Consider the following 21,339-nt stretch of genomic DNA (forward strand, 5'->3'; position numbering starts at 1 on the left):
CATTTCCCATTTTTACCCATAAAAGCGGGTCGTCTGTTTTGCCAATATTTGTATCATAAGTTTGATAATTTAATTTGCACCAAACGGGAGCGTTTTTTTTACCATGAGGATTAATTTAATTTCAGTTACCCAAAGCAGATAAAGCCTTGGGAAAAAAATATTGGAAGCTTAAATTTACGATTAGCTTCCCATATTATTACGGGAAGGTGTAAACGGAAACCTTCATTTGTTGCAATTCGTATCACGAAGGTAAATCGTTGATGTGGCTTAATATGCTGTCATGAAAGAGTTTTGTGATTCAGATCAGATCGCTAAAGATAGGAAGGAAAGCTTAGAGATACTTTAAAGCAGCTATTTGAGTGGCTTAGTTTGCATGCAACTGATCGAGTCTAAGGTAAGCAATGTTCTCTTTATGGTTCTTTTTGTTTGCTTTTAAGGTCTCGATATATTATACGCCTTTAATGTACGAGTTGCGCGGTACCGCAAAGCATTCCATGCAATGCAGCATTGCAATAAAAACTGTTTAGCATCAGGACGCTCTCCCTTCCCGTTGATTTTACGCACTATCGTCCTATTAGTGGATTGTAGTCTATTATGTTTATTTGTTTTTTTTTGTTTGTGTTGTGTTTTTTGTTCTATGTTTATTACACGTTCGCAATGGTGGCGTCAACATGCGCCGATCGTATGTCCAATTGAATTGAATTAGGTTTGGACGACGTGTAGTTGTGACTGGTGGCTTTAATGTTGGCGGAATGCGTGATGCTACTGTAGCATCACCAAGATGTAGTGGGCCGCCAGCCATAACCGCCTAATGCTGGCAACTATACATGGTGTGGTGAACATCAAGGAGTATCCACAAGAAAAAGGGGTTTTCTTGGGAACCAATTGATACGTAGTGTCTACGACACGTTGCTCTAAAGAGGCCCTAACCCCTTAGCAGCCATAGAGAGGACAACTTTAGAACCATACCTGGCAGCAAGAACATCCACAACCGAGCTCACCCGGGATAAGGTGCACTTGAATTGAGGGAGAAAGAAAAGGTCTACCCTCCAAATAGGATATAAGTTTGATGATTTGTTAAGCTAGATTAGATTTAAAAGAATAAGGCCTGGCCGTCATTACGAAATAAAGAAAAGTAGAAACTATTTCACGTTCTCCTAAAGAAATCGACCTGGAGCGAATATCCACTAAAACAAATCTGACAAACAGCTTTTCAATAAGTGATTCATGGAAATTCTGTGTTGATTTAAATATTCCATCTCTTCCAGTAACAAGACGAATAATCATTGCTTCGTTCCGTTCGAATTGCTTAAAGTATTCCCAATAAGAAAAAAGTTTTTTCTGATTTTCGTACAATGGTTTGCTTCCTTTGGTGCTCCAAAGTGCACAAATCATTCTAGTAATTTAGAAAAAAAGACACAAATAAATACAGGTAGCAGCGCTCCTTGACAGTCAATCATTTAAACAGCTCACACACTCCCATTTATCACATTCTTGTAATCGTTGATTGTTTTATAAAAGTCATGAATTTTCCGTTACCATTTTTTGTGTTGCACAAGACAAGTGTGTGTATGGAAAACTACTCAAACCGATACCTAATGGCACTTGGCGACCAAAAAACATGGGTCGAACGCACGAAGAAAATAATGCTCACTATCCTACTGTCCCTTCCATAACCATTCCGCACGATTCCAATACCCAGAATTTCGAAAACAAAACGTATTACCCAGTGACGCAAACAACCGGTTGCTAGTTTTACGAGAAAATGTCTAAAAATTCACCAGAGAAAACTCATTAGTCACAAAACTTTCGTTGCACTTTGCAAAATATTTACGCTGCGTCCCACTGAAGAGCGTGCGAATAGCACCTCCTTGCAAACGGAGGGCCAAATTGGGTAAAATTTCACTTACCGTGCACAATTCGCTTCCTCTACCGGGCCTGGGCCCTACTGCAACGGACACATTCTTCCGGCGACCGAGTGCGGTTCCGAGCGTTGGCATTCCACCCCGGGGAATCTACCACACGCCTGCGGTACGGTAGCGAAAACTTCGTCCAAAAACCACCCGGGACGCGAGCACAATATCATAGTCGGACCGAACCTCACCAGACACCAGGTCCCGCGGTGCAACTCAGCAAGACGGTCCACACACTTTTGCATGTAAATTATTGTGTTTATTTTAAAATTTTCCAAACGTGCTCGACTTTGCTTTTTATACCGTGGTTCGTACTTTCTATCTTGCTTGTGTTTCTCCCAGCGCGAGGACGAGCATCTCGACGCCTTGCTCAAAACTTGCTCTTGCTCTTGTGTTGTTTGGCAATTTTTAGTGAGCATCGAGTGCATTCGGCCCATCTTGCACCTCCCGCAACCCAGCAGAGGTGCTGCAGAATTGTGCTTTTTTTCTGTGGGTCGCAAAAAAAACGACGACTGCACGAGTGGTTACAAATCGGGAGTGGAAAATTTTTCCTCGAACCATCGTTAGAAACAGTGGCGCTAAGCCGTAAAGTTTGTGTTGCGAGCAGAAACATTCCGACCAGGCATTGGTTTCTTCCAGGGTGGGCAAATTCGAATTTCGGTTGAATTTTTCGAGCTTCGAAACCTGAACGTTGTGGTGAAGGTAATTGTATGCATACTAAGCATTTGAAGGTGTGGTAAACCCACTGTAAATAAAGTTCTTTTATGATTGTATGACTGGTTGCATGCTTTACAGTTCAATAATTCAAATTCTAATTGCTTGCTAGAAAAGATGCTAGAGAGCGTCTTTGATCTTATATTTGTGCAATTTAAACGTTCACAGCTTTTCGAACAGAACAATGGAATCAAACATCACAAAACGTTTGACTTTAGACAATCTACATCCGGTGTGGTAAATACGGTCAAGAACCCTTGTTACGACTTCAAATATTTTTGAACAAAATCAAGAAATTAGAATAAGTAATGTTGATCCAGCATTAACGCAAGCTAAACAAGATCATTAAAATTTTTCCACCTATTTAAACTTCTCTCCCCTAATAAGCTCATAAAAATACGACCCTCTAACGTGCAATTACTTTACAAATATAATCTGCAACAAATATTCCATAAATTTACTCCTTTGAAGTTACTGGCGCAAGTAATGCCCGGCCATATGTTACCGCCGGAAGTTTGCTACTTGCTCTTCACTGCAAACTTATCAAATAAAAATCAAACAGCTTCCTCCCATTAAGCATTGAGCAGATCAAAAATATTACCCAAATCGGAAAGCATCAACCCATCCTCCGATACCGGTGCAAATGAAGTTACGATCAACTTCATGCCCTTTGAAGCATTCACACCCTCGCTGTGCATTACCGACCGACTCGCACCGCACGCCCATTACGACAACATCAATAAAAACTCATTTTCCACCCGTCTGATTTGAACCGGGTATGGGGGTCTGCTTGCAAAATATTAGCATATTTTAAGGCAACTTTCTTATCGCTACTGCCACGACCACCCAGCACCCAGTTTCCAACAAATCTGACTTCCTTCTCCTGTGGGCGAATGTATTCATCGATGAAACGCATGAAATGTTGTTCAAGACAAATACGATTTTACAGTTCGCTCGCACAACCCTACTGTAGGCCCAGTGGGATCCACTGGGCCAACTTTCTCAGAGCCCGCAACGTACCGTTACCGGAGCAGGAAAGCTGGTGTGAGAGATATTATTCCACTGCATCGGAACCAGCATGAGACACTCGCCCTCCCGGGAGAAAGTTTTTCCTTCAACCGTCTGTCTGTCTTTGCCAGGGCTTTTTGGCAAGTAGCTCAGCACCCGTGCATTCCCACCGTTTCATGCACACCGACAGCTTCAAAACTTGCCGCACCTTGGAACACGCTAGTGTATGGTGGTATTCTACTTCAAACGAATTTTATTTACAATTCAATTGACTTTCCCGCTACCAAAACCGTACCGCCGCGCTGTGGAAACTTATTTTCCATCTAATATGTTAATATTTCATCCACTCGATCGAAGACGGCGTACGACAGAACGAGCGTGTGCAGGCTATTTGGATTACGAGTTAGTAGCGCCACCATATTCTCGAGGGTTCGGGCGCCCCGGGTTCACATTCTGTAACCACCGATTTCATAAAAGCAGCATCTCTTCCTATCGAAACCGTGCGTTCCCGACCGGCAGCAGGGAGTGGAAAATTCGGCTTGGAAAACTTTTCCATCTCATTCCCAGTACGCACCGCACCGACACCCAGTGTAATGAGAATCGTGGGGTGGAGGAGGGGGTGGATAGCGGGAGCAAAAAAGTTTTACTTACATTTCCGGTTCTACTCGCCCGGGCCCCGGTAACTGCAGTGCTCGAACGCTAGGATGAACATTCAGTCACCCACGGTACGTAACGCACGCTGCCGAGCAGATAGCATGGGCTCCGAGCGCAAGATGGAGTTTCTGCATTCATCAAATGAAATTTATGTGTACAATGTGCATAACATCTTACCAACTCCAACAAAAAATCCTCCGGTTCACTCCGCCCAAGCGAACACATATTCTACAGTGCGCAACACAAAAAACGGGCTGCTAGTGACCGGTGGCAAATTTGTTTGAATAAAACATGTAAAGTTATATTGTTATAGTTTATTGTGATTCGGATAACTGAGGCGAACGTACGGTCGAAGGGAATGCAACAAGCATCGATGAAAACCAATGCAACAGTCCCGAGCTGTCCATGCCAAACGTAGCCATATTTGTTACGCACATCGATAGGCAATGCGTGGGGTGGGCGAGCGTTTAATCCAAGAGAAATATTTTATGGTCGGCTATTGATGTGTTCGTTTGAAATTCACTACCGTGGCAAGCTTTTACAACGAGCGCTGATTATCCAACCGGATAGGGTGTAAACGGTGGAATTAGAGTTGCAGGTGAATAAATGTGTAATGAGAAATTTTCACACTCCGTTTGCACTGCGATGCGATTTACTATGACACGTTGATTCATCGTAGTGAAAAAGATGACGGTTTAGTAGAAATACATTGTAATAGAATTTTAAATAGAGTTTTTTTAAGAAGTTTGGAATGATTCAAAGCTTCTTAAATTTTACTTAAATTATACGACAATTCTCAAAACAAGTAAATCTTCAGACGGCAAGATTTACTCCGGAGAATCCGGATCAAATTTTTAAGCGACGAGACTGGAACAATAATGGTCTGACTGAGCGAATAAATCTTTTTCATATCATTGACATTCCAGACAGTCGCAAGATTCTATCCGAGAATCTGCCTAACTGGAACATTGGAGGCATCGAAGCCTTACCTTGGGAACTTTCGATGCTCATCGGCTGAGCAAGGAACATCCCTTACATGCATGCTGGATGTGTGAGGCCTTACTTTGGGTAGGAAGTCTCTCAAACCTCTTAAAAGAATTGAACACCAGTATTAGCTTCACATATAACTGTTGAATCAAATCAAATTGTATCAAATTGCATTTCGTGCGCTGGTCAGTTCTTTAATATTCGTGTTTCGATTTGCACTTGGTAAATATGTTTTAAAATAGTAGAGCAGGTATGCAACAGTGGTCACAGTATTTCGAATGACAAAAAACAATCAATTTTCATACACTTTTTTGTCTATCTTCTAGGTAAAAATATCTTATCACTATCGTCAATGCCATGTTGATGACTTGCTAAGAAAGACAGATACTTCCCACCCCAAGCAAGCTCAAACGTACCGTAGAAAATAAGATAATGTTTACGTTCTGGTTTAGCAAAACTGTGTCCTTTTCTCTGCCACATCCTTAGGCACGATAGCTAAGCGACAAACCTAATGCTACCAAAACTATGAAAAACTAGAAACGATCTACGCTCGTCAACGAGTTTTCATCGAATCGAATGGTGCAGCTGTGTAGTGCGGGGCTGTTGGAACCATAACCTGCTAACGAACCATCACACACACACACACACACTCAACCGTTCCGTTTCGTCATCATCATTGCCACTCGAAACACCACGACCGTGACGATGCAAGAGCTAAACGAACCTGTACTAACCCCATCGTACCATCAGTTTCTGCTCAGGATCGAATTTGGGGCAAACGTAACACAAAAGCAAGCACATGGTGCCCTTCATGCTGCACACAAGCAGTAGAGAGCAAAAAAAAAAAAAGAAAACAGCAGGAGCTAGCCTCCCCACGAGCCAGATCTCCATCTGGCAAAAGAGTAAGAGAGATATTTTATTGCAAATATATTTATGTTATTTGATTTTGATATGAATATGTTAGCACTTTATGCAGATGTAATAAAACATTCGCATGTCGCTCGTTGCTCTTCCCGAAAGCCGACCGATGGCAGATTGGAGCCGTTGCGAAACCGGTTCGTGCCACACACACGTTTTGCATCAAACCCAGCATCAGCCCCGGGGGGGGGGGGTCTGCATGGGTACGTGTGAAAAAGGGCAAATAAATTTTGCCCACAACCACCACAACACCCAGCCCTCCGCGCCGGAGATGCAGGTGAAGATGGTACCCCATGTTCCAGGAGCGTTTCGTGTAATGGGCAAGTATTTATGGGGAACACATGCTTGAAAAGTAAAAGCATGACAACCTTCCACACGGAAGGTGATGGCATGGGTACCCATGCTCGTCAACACGGAGTTTCTGCAGCAGCAGCAGCAGCATACCGAACAACATACATTACCGGGTGAGACCGAGCGATATTACGGTGTGCGTTCACTGTTTCGGGCACTCGCTCGCATTAGCTGGACAGATGGCATTTGGGTTGAGGTTTTTGGTGTTGGCATTCATGTGCTCCCACACAGCACAACACAGCGCCGAACGATAACGGTCAGGATGCTGGAGGAAATCGAAATTTAGCCACGCCGGCAAACCACACCTTACCTTTGACCCCTTTTTGATAACCGTGGGCGACATGTTACATTTGGACTTTTCAACAGGCATCACGATTCTCAACAGCAGCTTTCCGTTGTGAAATATTATGCAAAGCGAATGATGTACAGCAATGGCACTAAGCTAGTGGAGGCGTTCTGGTGTGATTTAGCTTTACGCATACGTCGACCGTGCTCGGTGTTACTGTTTGAGTGCTACAAATCAAAGGTCACTTAGCCAAAGCTTACAAAGCACAGATGGTAAAAAATACACTCTTCCAGTAGTCGTTATTTTGTGATGTCGATATAACGGAAGTAAAGTTTTGGATATAAAAATTTAATCGAGAACTCTTTCTTTTTTTAACTTTTTATAGTTTATGGAAGTTTTCCCAAAATTTAATCTATATTTAGTTAGCCTTTGGTGAGGAGAAAAGTATATTTTAAGGCATATATCAAGTACTGATTAACTCTTCATTGTTTGTGTTAATACATTTTGTGTAACACAGGCTTGATTTCGCATCGGAATTGATTGAAATGACTTATATTAGCACTAAACTGGCATTTTACTTTATTTTCTTTCACCCTTGCTCTAACGGCACGAAAACGCGCGCTTGGAAGCTTGTCCGAATCCGAAGACGAAGCAGGCCATTCCGATGCACTGATGAAACATGGCAGATGCTCCTTGCACCACTCACGAACGATCGTAGCCTTATGAGCTGGAGTTAAACTCTGTTGGAAGCAAAAGCACTCGGTGCCAAAAAGCTTCTTAGCTTCTTAATGATTTGAAATGGACTTGGATAATTTGGACTCCTTGTAGATCTCACTAAACCATGCCCACTGATGCCCGCTATTCTTTTATCAGTTGGTATATCCCAAATATATGCGCCATAAACACGATCATTCTGCTTAGTCAAGGTTGCCTCCAGAGGGAACAGTTTTTCGCCCCAAAAAATAATATTGAGGCTGCGTACGTCTTTAGTCGGTAGTGAAGACTTTTCCATCGATTGCGTAGCATTGAAAATTGACTCATGTTCATTTTACGTGTCGTTTTTCTTCCGCACGACATGTTGCCTTCTCGCTTCAATAACACCATGATAGAAGATTTAGTTATTTGCTATTAAGTATGACGGCACGTACCATTATAGAAGATGATAAATAAATAAAAAGCACCATTTACCAATATTATATATCACAGAAGATGCTATCGAAAACGCATCCACATTGTTCAACAGCAAACACTATAACTTTGGTTTAGTTAAAGTCTAACAGTTGAACCTCAGGAACCTCAGGAACTCTTACAGTATTTTTTTCTTATTATAAAATTGATTAAAGTTAGTTTATTCAGTTTATTAATCGTATAAAGTTTTCATTATCACGGGTCTTTTGTATTTTTCTCACAGTTTAAATTTTATATCGATCAGGAACATTGCCACTTAGTAAACATTAAGAGAAAAATTAAATTCTACGTAATGCGAATATTTTTTTAGATCTGCCAATTTTATACATCGAAACTTGAGGCACAAAAGAAAATATTATTCACAGTATGCACCTAATTATGATTTATTCCAAAAATTACTCAAACTAATTTTTTGAATTCTAACTTGTAACCACAATGTACTCCTGCATCTAAAAACATAAAAATAGTTCATATGTTGTATTGTTCTCATATTGAACATAAATACACCAGAGAAAAAACGACGTTAAAATCATTTTACTTCATTCCGCGTGTAGGTCTCAATTTCTAGTATTGCCTATCTAAAACTGCATGGTTATCATCACCACTCAAAACATACACATACACTCAACATAGATACAAACATCCGCGTACCAATTTACTAATCACACAGCGCTAGTGTCGTGGTTGGAAAAACAACAGTGATAATTGAAAATAAAACCATAAACATGGTTTTCACCAGCAGCACAAACTCCCCCAAAGCTTCAACAAAAAGCACAACAACAGACCATAATTATGTTTCCCACTTTGCCGGAAAATCAATCAAAGTAGTCCGAAGAGTTTGACAGAGGTCTCAGAAATAAAAAAAAGGACGCATTGAAAAAAGAAATCAAACACCAAACCGGAAAACGAAACGACCACACCAAAGCCAAATCGTCACCATCGACGAAAGGGAAATAAAAAGTGTGGAGTGAAAAATAAAATAAACTCATTCGGCTGCAATCGACTAGCCCAGCCAGCCATTTGCATGGTAAAAGCTAATAAAAATGATTTAATGGTTCTAATTTTGTGGGAAAGCTTTTACTTGCCTCTTCATCACCATTTTGTAGGTTGTTTCACTGTTTCCCACCGCCGTTTCAGCTCGATCAAATAAAGTTCCAACCTCATAGACGTTTCGGGCTTTGATGGACACCTTTGCAAAACGTTATCATCCTCGGGTCGGGCGTTGGTCGGGATGAAACGAATTGAAACACGAAGATCGAAAAAAAAGCCACCACCATAGGTCTATGCGGTGGCTTTATTTCGGGAAATGAAACGGAATGGGAAAAGGATTTTATGTTTGCAGCAATCATTATCCCTCCGCCCGATGGTGGCTTTCGGATTGCATTTAGCACCTAGTGTGTCTACGGTTTGTGTTGCTTTTTTTATTTTGTTAAGGAAATTGTTTTTTCTCTCGCCACTGTCTCCCGTGCCTGTCCCTAAGCACGCTTCGAATGAATTACGACATCGTAATAAAACCATTTAGAGCCCAACCTTACGCAAAACAAAAGCATCCACAAAGGCGTCAGGTCAAATAAAAACAACACCATGTTACAACTGTCAAACTAGCCGGGCCACAGAAGCGGGGGGCCCCACCAACAGTATCAAGGATCGATCGAGTAAATTGTGCGGCGTGTGACGTGAAACATAATTTGTGGGCTGTTTTATGCGTGCCGGTGCTGCCCGGTGCTACAGTGTCTGCCCCCGCCTGGGTAACGATAAACGACCCCCGCCGAAGCAAGCGCAGCATCGCCGGAGTGGCCCCGCAGGACATTTAGGAGATTGATTAGCCTGCCCGCCTTCGTAACGACTGCTGCTTGCCGATGACGGTACGGCTACGAGTTGCTCGTGCCATACGTTGTTGAGGTTGGTCTTTGGCCTGACACAAGCGTACATACACACACTCAGCCATATGTGCGGTTTGCATAGAATTTCACATATGGTAGACGTCCCGGTGCGTCTATCGACTCTGCGTGTGATTTTTATCACTTTTGTAGCCGCCCGGACAGTGGCAATGGGGATCAAACACCGTAGCATGGGGCACACCGATAACAAGGTCATAAATTTCTTAATTTTCATTTATCAAAATAAATTCTAGCCAGGTTGGGGGTATCGCCAGCTGGTGATGGCAAATGAATTCACATCGATGAGGGACTACGAAAAGAAGGACACCGGGCAGCATAGTGTGTCGTTTAAATTATGTTCTTCATTGGAAGACATATGCATCGGCCACTAGTGGGAGATTTAGCTTACAGAGACTGTGGCTTTATTACACATTCGTTACACGATATCAATCGTAGAAATTGCTGCTCTACTAATTTATGTAAATGAATAAAACTCATTCAGAGTTCTAATGTTACTTAATTCACAATAATAGTATAATGCTACGTGGTTGAAAAAATATTATAAATTTTATGATAATTGTATGATGACTGTATAAAATACATAGATTTAACATTGCTTTTTATCTTTGTTATTTGCCATGGTTCGGGCATGAACAGTTAAATGCCACATTGTGTTGATCTCGTCACCACCAACGCTCACAAGATTCTCGTCACCACCAACGCTCAGCTAGCTCATGTGGCTCATTCTCCCCTTTCCATATATCGCCCAAGATAGTCCTTTGCCCCCACCGTTCGAAAATGGTGAGTGCATTGGCGGCCTCCGTTAACATAGTCCAGGACTCGTACCCGTAAAGCACTACCGGACGTATTGGTTTGCGATATTTAGTACATTTCGCCTGTTGTTGGAGTTTCTTGGATCGCATATGTTTGTCAAACCGATATTATTTCCCTGTCTCTATCACCATTGATGCCTCCGACAAACAGGTACTTTGTCTTCGTCGCATTGATCCTCTATCCAATCTTATTGGCCTCGCGTGTCGGTTTGGCACACCGCCGAAGATATCCAACCGATGATGTCAATTTCATCCGCGAATCTGAGGAGTTCTAAGAATCACAAGAAACTCGTTCCCCAGATATCGAAGCCCGCGCTTTGCATGACACCTGCCAGAGCGATATCAAACAGGAGAGTCTCACCCCATGTTTCAGATTCCGGTGAGATTCAATTCCGATTTCAACAGCATCTTCGAAATGCACCCAGTCCATAGAGGTTTTTAGTAGTCATATCTGCTTCCCGGACAATCCGTGCAAATCAAACAAATCTGTAGCAAGTCTGTCGAACGGCCCTGAAGTTAGTACAGTCCAACCTGTCATCATTTTTGTACACTGAGCGTAAGGCATCCCGTTTTCTTGGTAGGTTTTCCCGATCCAAAATCCTTAAAATTATCCAATGCATAATGGTGACAAGCCTTTCCGGACCCAAATTTTCGCTAACTTATTACATTTCACCTATTTGATGGCACTGATAACTTCTTCTAGAGATGGTTGGGAGCACTTCGTCATCGTCATGCTGGATATTGTAATAAGACTATTCCTCCATCTGCGCCGTTCGTGTGTCTGTAGAATTAGAACTTCACCCTGTCGATCATCTCTCGATCATTAAAACTGCTTTATCATTAACCGCATTAACCGCATTCAACAATACTGAAAAATCATTCAGAAAATCACAGGTGTCGCGGATTCTCAATTTTTATTTTATTTTACATTTAAACGGGTTTTATAATTACTAACAAATACTTCTAAACTTATTCAGCTGGTCTTCATGAAATCAATGCTCAATTCTAAATGGAATGTTTTGTTTTGTACTAATGCTATACAAATCAAACATGAAAACCAAATACAAATGCAATGTTAAAGAATCAAATAATGTAAAAGTAAACCAACACACGACAACCACACCAGTTCACCTACAGGGGCATACAGCAAGCACACAAATCAATCATGCGAAACGGGAACTCGTAGGTCACCACCACCTGTAAACTATGATCCCGGATCGTAAAGCAACGCCACACACAAAATGTAACCAACTCAAAAACCCAAACGAGCATGCAAATATTTTCCCATCGATCTACCAATGGGATACTCAATACATCACTGTTGCTGCTGCTCCACTCACGCACACTGCTCGGTGCGTTTACGTTTCATCTCCACAGCAATACAGTCACCATTTTTTAAGAACACTCTTCAATAAAACCTGTTTTTATTCAGCTAAATCCACCCATTCGAATGTTGCTCGAAACAGAAAGTGAAATGGTTTGCCGTTGCGTACCTGTGATTTGTGATGGACAGCCCCGGTGTACAGCCGTACTACGCCACACTCTTCGACGAGCTTTTGACAGATTGATGCACGCCTGTGTTCCTGTCATCCTACCATATCCGCTCGCCCTCGTTACACTGCTAGATATTGAAATGTATACTACTCGGCGCAGCACGGAAAAGTACCCACACAGACACCGTCAATTAAGAACTCTTTGGTGGCCGATCGTAAAGAATCTCGAGATCTCGCTACCACCTTCTTCACCCCTTCTTTAACTTGTTCGTTTGCCATTAGTCTTTTGCTTTCTTCACGCGACTTTTCCGTGGAACAGGGAAGCGTTGCAACAGTACCATTGCCGGGATGTAGAAACTCTCGGCCACCGCTCTCGTGCTGTACGAAAATCCCATTTCGGAAAAGTAATAAAGAACAATTGCGTCACATTCGGTTGATTTATAGATTCGATCCGTCCCCGGGTGGGTTTGGTTGCAGGATTGGCAATGCATCGTTCTTTCTTACCGCGAGGGAAAGGATTCGGCGAGTGAAACCAGAGCGCACGGGTGTGACTGTGTGTAGCGGATACTACTAACAGCATAACCATAAAGCATAGCTCGGATCGAACAGAGAATTTACGTGCTTCACGATGAAACAGTGTTTGATATGGCGTTACTCTTTTCCACCACCGTACCGTAGCTTGTGATGTTGTGGATGGTGTGGAGCTGGAGAGACGATTGGAAATGTCCTGTAGGGATTGTTCTTGCGCATTGCGCTTTCCAATAAACCGTCAAAGTAAGCGACTGTTATGTGGTCGGTTTGATGAATGGTTGTAGCGATCTATTTAAAGGCTTTATTTCGCTTATTGTTTTACTTCTTTTGTGGGATGACAAAATGGCTGCCAGATAGATAAGGTGCACTGCTTTTAAATGAAAAGAATATGTAATTAAATTTTCTTATATGGCAATCTTTGCCTGCGATATCACAATGTAGCTGGATTCAATATAGTCAGTTAAAATCAGTGCCATTAATAACAAAAACGTATCTAAAACTTCAAAGAATCTTTTGATTGATTTGCAATCAAATTATTGCCTATGCACAATGTGCAGAATAGAACTTTTGTGCAATGTAAAACACATGACCATACAAAACGATTGTTTCAACTGTATCATCAAGCTGATGAACACACTCTTCTAATAGCTGCAGGACTATTTGCCGGCACCGGGAAAGTAATAACAAACCCAACAGAACACCATTATTAATAGAGCAGATGTATGACAAAAGCGAACGAAAAAAAAACAACTCTCGTTACAAAATGGAGTTCGATTTCCCTCCCATCGTTTTTGCTGCTCTCGAAAAGCACATCTAATGCTTTTGTGTTTTTATTGAAGAAAAAAATGTCCACAACACATTGCTACACCTGCCTGCACATAACTAACACCGCATTTCCGATCGCTCAATAGATTGGCCGTCAGGTGGAAATCGAAATGAATGTATTCTTAGTTTCTTGTTGCTGTGCTTCGGTTTCCCATTGAACGAGCAAAACTTATCGGATAGCTGTAATTTATTTATGCTGTACACTGCTCGCGGTACTCGCAGAGGGATTTACGCCACCCGTTGTTTGGATCGGATGGTACATGCAAATGAAAGCTTCAAAAGAAATGCAGTACAGTGGATCAAAAACCAATGGGAGATTTTTTTTTTTAAATATATTTTGTTATTTATTTTATTTTATTCATGACGGTCGGCCAGTAAGGCTAGTTGAGTAAATAATGGAGGTGGTATTTTTCTCATTTCTACTCCATATCTGAACTCCAGTCTGTGAGGCAGAACTTATATTCACAACTCTTAATATAATCAGCAAACAAATTGTCCAATTTTTGAACGATTACATACATCAAACTATATCTTTTATTTATTATATCAATTTATATAACAACTTTATCTTCCAATTTTATGACATTTTATTGCTCTCTAATTATCTTCTTTTTGTTCTTGAATTTATTTTTACATTTAAACCTAAAAGACATTCATTTTTGGTTGTAAACACAACTGGAGAGGTTGGTTTTTATATATAAAAAAAAACATTCTTCCCCTTAAAATAACCCATCACACCTTATACTGACCCTGCTCACCCTATCTTTCTGCTTCATTTCAGACAAACCAATCTGCCGCCCGGATCAGAAGAAAATCTACGGCGTTGCCCGGAACGAAGCGGCCGAGATCCTGTGCCAGGTCGACGCTTATCCACCGCCGGAATCGTTCAAGTGGTCCTTCAACAACACCGCCGAAACGATCGATATGCCGCAGAGTGGATACCGCGTTCATGCCGAGCAAGCGTCGTCACTGACCTACACCCCAGTAAAGGTATTGGAAACGGTGAAAGCGAGCCCCTTTGACGAATCCCCACTCACACTCATATACGCTGTCGCTCGTGGCTGTAGCGTTTACTGTTCCATCTCGATATTCTCGGCGATACCACTTCAAACACACCAAACCCCAACTGAAACGAACAAAAATAGGGTGTGTGTTTTTGCTGGTGTTTGTGTGACGACCACCCCAGAAAACCTCACACGCATGATCAATCCTTGCTGACAAATGTGGTTTCTGCGGATGTGTAGCCCTGCTCGAAGGCACACTTTTCAACCCGAAAAGCACGTGCCTGCCCGTTGCCTTAGTCTGTGCGGGGAAACGAAATTGTTGATGTGCATAAATAATCAACCGATGCCGAAAGGAGCCGTGTTGTCATGTTCCATTTGGCCACCGTTCCACTTGTTACGAATTCGAAAACACCTAGGCTGAGCTCCAACGGTGTTCTGCACTGGTGTCGGTCTGTGTTTCCATTTGCAAAACCCAAATCCATCCCAAAGCCCTGCCCCGACGCTATCTGATTCGGTTAGATTGCTTGTAGTTGTCATCGGCAAAGCAACATTCCTCTTTGCCAATCTACCACATGTGCAAACTGTTGTCCACATTTAATTAAATATTTAAATCACCTGACCTATGCAGGGGGAGCAGCAACAACACCAACCAGGCAATATGAACCAACCCTTCCTACATTCCCAAATAACAGAACCCCCTGCTACAAAACCCAATGTCACATTAAAACATTTCCCCTGACGAAAATGACCGAGTTTGCGTTTTTTTTGCAACTGAACCATCGTGCCGTTTTCGGGTTAATATTACAGTACGGCAGCTTGTGGCGTGAATCACAATGACAAAGGGGAGTGAGATTGGGGATAACACAGGGGGCCATCCTCTCCTCTGAAAACTGCACAACTCTGCCCAACCTGCAGACTGGTTATGACGAGAAGGAAGTGGAGAGAAAAGATTCATCCAGCACGTGGATTTTATATGGTCCAACCGGAAGCAAAACAGAATGAAGCGTACGTGCAGCAAACGCCTTCCGTACGTTGGATTTTATATGGCAATGGCCGAGAAGAGACCTCCCAAGGGTCCGAGAAAACTATAAACTAGCCGGATATACCCGCCCATACCTGTATGTATGTGTGTTTGTTTCCCTCGACTACCCGTCCACACTCATTTGCGCCACCTTCGTTTATTTATTTGCAACTGGGCTTTATTTTTTATTACTTTCTCACCAACCACCACACCGGCCTACCGAAGCTAGAAAGCCTAGCACGTCGAGGTGAAAACCAACCGCCCCAAACAGGCGCACAACTGGCGTTGAACGTCGCGTGCGCTTGGCACCCATTACCTACGGGGTTTTTTTCCATTTGGGCGAAAGAAGGTGAGAGAATATGGGAGAGAAAATATACTTTATTTTTCATCACTTTTAAAAGCATTTTACCATTAAAGGCAAATTTGTTGCATGTTACCATAGCAAAGCGGTCGACGATATATTTTTCTTTTTTCGTTTTGTTGTCGTCTCACAATCCAAGCACAGAAAATGACGCTCCATGGTGCTCGGAAACCCGTTTTTGTCCAACGGGTGGTAAGCGTCCTGAGCAAACAACGAGGCCGTGTTTTTCGATCGGCGAAAGTGCTGTATGCGAAAGGCCTTCGCCTCACTTACTGGCGGATATAATTTTTCATAAACACTAGCCATTATTAACATACTATTAGCATAATCCATACGATCACACGATGTATGCACCAGCACCGGCCACGAGCGTGTGAAAGAGCCACCCAATATGATGTGCACTGGTGGTCGTCGTTCATTGGTGGGAAATGAAAATGATCCTTCCCGGCTTCCCAGGCAGCCAAGCTCGCCAGCCGAACGATACTCACGACCGGATGCACACGAATGCACTCCGGTGCCGTGCACCGATGATGCATCCCGTTCGTGGTCAATTCTTTTCCAGTGAATGTGCTCGCTCTCTCCCTCTCTCTCATTGGTTACACTTCCAAAACGGGAAACAACGAACAAATGGGAAATGATGAAAGTGTATCATTACGTTCACTTATCGAAAGATGGTGTGCCAAGCCCCGGAACAGCGTCTCGCACTCCCGCGCTCGTGACGACATGACGTATGGTGGATGGTCCCCCAATTTCGCATCAGCCCCAAACTGGTAAATGCGATACGTTTTCAGCTGCAAATGAGAATACTGCATATAAAATATGAAACAGATTAAATTATTACCATTTTGTATGGCTGCAAGGTACGAGAATGTTAAGCTTCACGCAGGTTGCATACGCTGCAGGCGCAGTGTGAACGCATCGCTCGATGAAACCGTGGCCAGTTTGTGCGATTGCTGCTTTGTGTGCCAATTTTCGTCGTAATAAGTTTGCAAATGCTTCTGGGAAACTGTGTTAAAATGACGCCGTACCGTCAACGTCGTCGGTAGGCAAAGCTCCAGAGAGGAGACGACCATGTAATTTAAAACGTATTAAGGGTTGGGCTGGTGGGCTTGAGTATGCAGTTCTAGGAATTGCTCGATACGGTGCCTCTGCAAAGTTATACAAATTTAATCTTTTAATTTGAGAATATTTTCTTTTCGCCGTTCGGATGGTTCGGTAGAAAAGGTGACAGCAGCACCACGCTACTCACGGCGGAACTGGAGTTCGTGGCGATACGAAGGTTATTTCTGATAACTGAATTTCAAGCAACAGGAAAAATGATACACTGTTATCCACAAAGAGCAAAACATTCCCAGCGTCTCCATCACCACTCGCACCGTTGTGATTCAATTCTCCCCAAACAAAACAACACCAACGCCAACCACCCAGCACGCAAATAAAACGATTTGACGAATGGTAACAAACAAGGTCACCTTTCATTTCACGCTCTTCTATTTCGCTATCGATATTAATTGCTCTTTCGAAGTTTGCTCGAAGGCAGCAGGGGCCGCCCAGCACGCAACAAGCTCATAAGCGGACTGTAAGCCACCCAACAGGCGGCTCAACACAAGTACCTTGCTCGATCAATCATAATTTGGCCGCCATTATTTTGGCTTTCATCTTCATTCCGCTCTGTGTCCGCACGGATCGAGCAGTGATTGAAGACCTGTAGCCCATTGCTGTTTCACAGTTCATTTGCTGTTCGCATGCCGGTCAAAGGTCAAACGATGATCTGCCATTTCTATCTCGTGCACGGGGGCCTACATCATTCTCAAACTACAGCGCAACGTGAAGCAAACTCAAACGTTCACGACAGAAACTATTTAATATTTCGCACGAGAACAATAACGCAAAAAAATCGCATTTATTTTACTCCTCTGCAAATATTTCAAGCACAAGCAATCTTAAGCATTATAAAGTGTTGTTTGCATGTCAGATTAAACCCATCACCCATACAAACAGCCACTCCAGTCCCAGCCAGCCAGCCGAGCCATTCGCTGCAGAACAATGTCCTGTCAGGATTGTGTCAGCATCAGCGAACGTCAGTCTTGCACACCGTCGTTTGACCGTTTAGCAAAACAAATCGACCAACCCTCGCCGGATGGACGACGTGTCTGACGTGTGCGGTGCTTTATCCACCGTACACCGGGCTTGGTCTTTCGAACCTTGGACGGTTCGCTTCTTGGCCTCGTGGCAAACACCGGGCCGGTATGCGGACAGTATATGAGTTTATAATTTCCACCAGAACGTTGATTAATTATTGTTTATGAAAATAAACCAACCAAGCACCAAATCACCATGCTCGGCGCTCCCCAGGATACAAAAAATTAATCAACCGAGACATTCGACAGCACCAGCCACCGACTCTGTGCTCTTCCTGCTGCCATGCCACAACACAATGGAGCGCAGCTGTAATTGAAAAATAATTTTCATTTGCTTTGCCATACTGTCTTTGCCTTTTTGGTTCTTTCAATCGACAGTTTTAAACCCACCGTTCGTTCGTTTCGTCGGAGCGGCTGCTCTTTTTTTTTCGTACTGCGCAACATAATTCAATGACCCCATGAAACCTACCCGCAATCCAGTTCGGCTCGGAGTGCGGTTTGAGTTTGTTTGATTTACACTACCTTGCCCATGCCCGTTCCCTGGCATTCATTCTAAGTGGCTTCCAGGTTGCCCGGTGCTGGGCGTGCGAACTGAAAGGAAAAATTGTGCTGAATTCAATTATCGTGCTCATAAATCACATGTACAACTTCGACACTGTTGTTCCCGGTGGTCACCCGCTCCCCATTGGCGAAAACCCTTTGAGTGGCTTGATAAAGGGAACTGCGTACTGGAATTGGAAAATTAAAACGAGATCAAGCACGGAAACACATCAGTCTGGCGTGGTGATGGAGGCGCCTGGTGGCGCATTATATGAAAATGGCTGCGGTGGCTTTGCAGCGATTAATAGTCCGTTCGATTCGATGCTGTACCTTCACTCTGCGCTCGCAAACACTTAATGCAATTAAGCCTGTTATTTATTATCATCCTGATCGAAACGCATCCATCCCGTGTGTGGGTTTATGTTGTTGTTTTTTTTTTTCTATAGTTGTTGTGTGTTCATGTTGTTGTTTGTTTGCAGGTTGTCCCACGGTCAGAACTTACACGATCGAGTGGCACCGTTTGCAATGCGGTTATTTTGAATTATTCCAATTAAATCTATTATGTGGTTCGTGTCGAAATTGGATTATGTTACAACATAATTCAGTTCCCATTTCAATTCATAGGGTTTTACTTTTGGTTCGGGAACGGTGGCTGCGTGACGCACTGGAATAAAACTGTCAAAGGACGGATTGTTCTTAAAATAAGTTTATTTATGATTTTATGGGGGTAATTTCGTAAATCTTTTCAAATCAAAAGGTTATTTTGACAGATTTCTCCAAAAAATATGTTTTTCTTTTCCGAACATAATTTATTGGACGACCTAATTTATTATTCAAGCAGTACCTTCACATTTTTAAATAATACTGAATTTGGCGAGTTATTTTTAAATGTCAGTCGAATTTTACATTTCAACGAAAGGTTTTTTCCACCATACCGTTAATTTTGCTTTTCATATAGATATAATAATTACTTACATTTTGGGTTGAGATAATTTTCTATTAGGTTAAATCGTTTTTAGTCACTGTAAACACGTTCAGAATTTCTCAAGCCACATGGATGATATTATAACCTAACATTTTTCAAAGGAGCGGCCCGGTGGTGTAGGCGACAGCGGCGCCGGTCTTCAAACGGCATGACCGAGGTTCAAATCCCACCCGGACCGTGCCCCCGTAGTGAGGAAAACCTTATACTTTGATATAAGGTTAATGTCGATGGTGTTTTGGTAGGATAGAGCTTTGGTAGGGTCAATGGTGTAGGCGACAGCGGCGCCGGTCCATAAAGGACAGAACCCGGAGTTCGAACCCCATCCAAACCGTCTCCCCGTAGTGAGGATTGACTATCCAACAACGTGGTATCGGAGAGTTTAGTAAACCATTCGATGGCTTACCTTTCGGGCTGAATCCTTTCCGGAATTACATTGGATTTCCTTTTTTAAACAGCGGTCTACGCTTGATTGAAAATAAATTTTCTACATTCCTTTATATAGCTTGAAAAACACTGAAATTGAATGCATAAAAGTTGCTCCATTTGACAGTGTCTTAAAATGACTTGATTTTATACAAAATTATCTTCATAGAAAAGAATTCTTCATGAGATGAATAAGTCCTTTAGAGATATGAAAAAAGCGATTGACATCGTAAAAAATAGCCTGTAAACCCTGTAAATCTATGCCTACTGTAAATTGACTACCGAGAGAATATTTTAAAAGTGCGACACCTTTTCTCCCTTCCTTTCACTTCTATATTTTGTTTGTTTACTTGTTTTGTTTATCACTTTTATGTGAGTTTCCTTAAGGAATAACAAAAAAACCCACTACCACGTATTCCAATATGTAAACATAGAAAATATGCTCTTCCAAAGCATGCAAAAACCTTTACTTTGAACTTTGAGCAATACGATTTACTCACGTAATCCTCCTCGGTGTATGTGCAGCTGAACTAACAACAGTTTTTATGTGTTTATCTCTGACCCCAAACTGTCTGCAAACTATTTCATTCGCTTTGCACTTCCTACACACACAAACTCACATCCCCAATGCATCAACACGCACCGTATCCTTGCGTGAAGCTAGTTGAATAAACCTCGAAGCATACTCGTCGCTCCCAGCAGCATCGTACCCGTGGGGCACTACATTAACTGCGTTGTGTTGTGTTATGCATTGTTTGATCAGCTTGTTGCAAAAGCAGCACAGTTGTGTATGCGTATGTGCTGTGTTTGTGCTTTCGTACCTGAAACCTCGTACCAAGGCTACGGGAAACAATCTGTGCCCCACCGACAGTGCTGCATCACTGAAGTAACGCAGCAAATCGCCGACCCTATTCCGCTGCACAAAACACAAATATTTTGTCTGGTCAAGTCCCGTGGCCCGTCGCTTTTGGGCATTAACATTATTTTGTGCATCCCGAATCGCAGGTCAACCTTTCGCAGTAAAGAACAAACATTCACACGCGTCCCGTGGGGAACGCTTGGTTACGTCTATTGAGATAGGACAAACTTTTCCCGCGTGTCGACGCAGCTTACACTAGCGCCCTGTGTTGTGGCTGCTTCATACTCTGTCATGTAAACATACTCCACGCAGCAAATCATAACCGCTCGGTTTCATCCTACACCGATCCCTCAACCTCACCCAGCGGCAATTAGACAGCGCACAGGAAACAATCGCGTCCGATTATTGTCCACCCGCTGGACTA

General features: G+C 42.7%; 4 protein-coding genes across 5 annotated transcripts in view; 2 read left to right on the forward strand and 2 right to left on the reverse strand.

Annotated features, from left to right (window-relative positions):
• Positions 1-21,339, reverse strand: part of LOC126556713 (mucin-5AC) — a 469,299-nt gene that overhangs the window by 356,321 nt on the left and 91,639 nt on the right. The window lies entirely within an intron of this gene.
• Positions 1-21,339, forward strand: part of LOC126559387 (histone H3.3A) — a 244,656-nt gene that overhangs the window by 146,770 nt on the left and 76,547 nt on the right. The window lies entirely within an intron of this gene.
• LOC126556958 (hemicentin-1) overlaps positions 1-21,339 on the forward strand; it is a 186,995-nt gene that overhangs the window by 128,673 nt on the left and 36,983 nt on the right. For both annotated transcript variants that reach the window (XM_050212538.1, XM_050212539.1), the window contains exon 11: positions 14,363-14,571. In XM_050212538.1, coding sequence (XP_050068495.1) covers positions 14,363-14,571 — 209 coding nt within the window. The remainder of the gene's footprint in view (positions 1-14,362; positions 14,572-21,339) is intronic.
• Positions 1-21,339, reverse strand: part of LOC126557535 (uncharacterized) — a 272,688-nt gene that overhangs the window by 92,630 nt on the left and 158,719 nt on the right. The window lies entirely within an intron of this gene.

The sequence above is a fragment of the Anopheles maculipalpis genome, chromosome 2RL (genome assembly GCF_943734695.1).
Source record: "Anopheles maculipalpis chromosome 2RL, idAnoMacuDA_375_x, whole genome shotgun sequence".
In the NCBI taxonomy this organism is placed as follows: domain Eukaryota; kingdom Metazoa; phylum Arthropoda; class Insecta; order Diptera; family Culicidae; genus Anopheles; species Anopheles maculipalpis.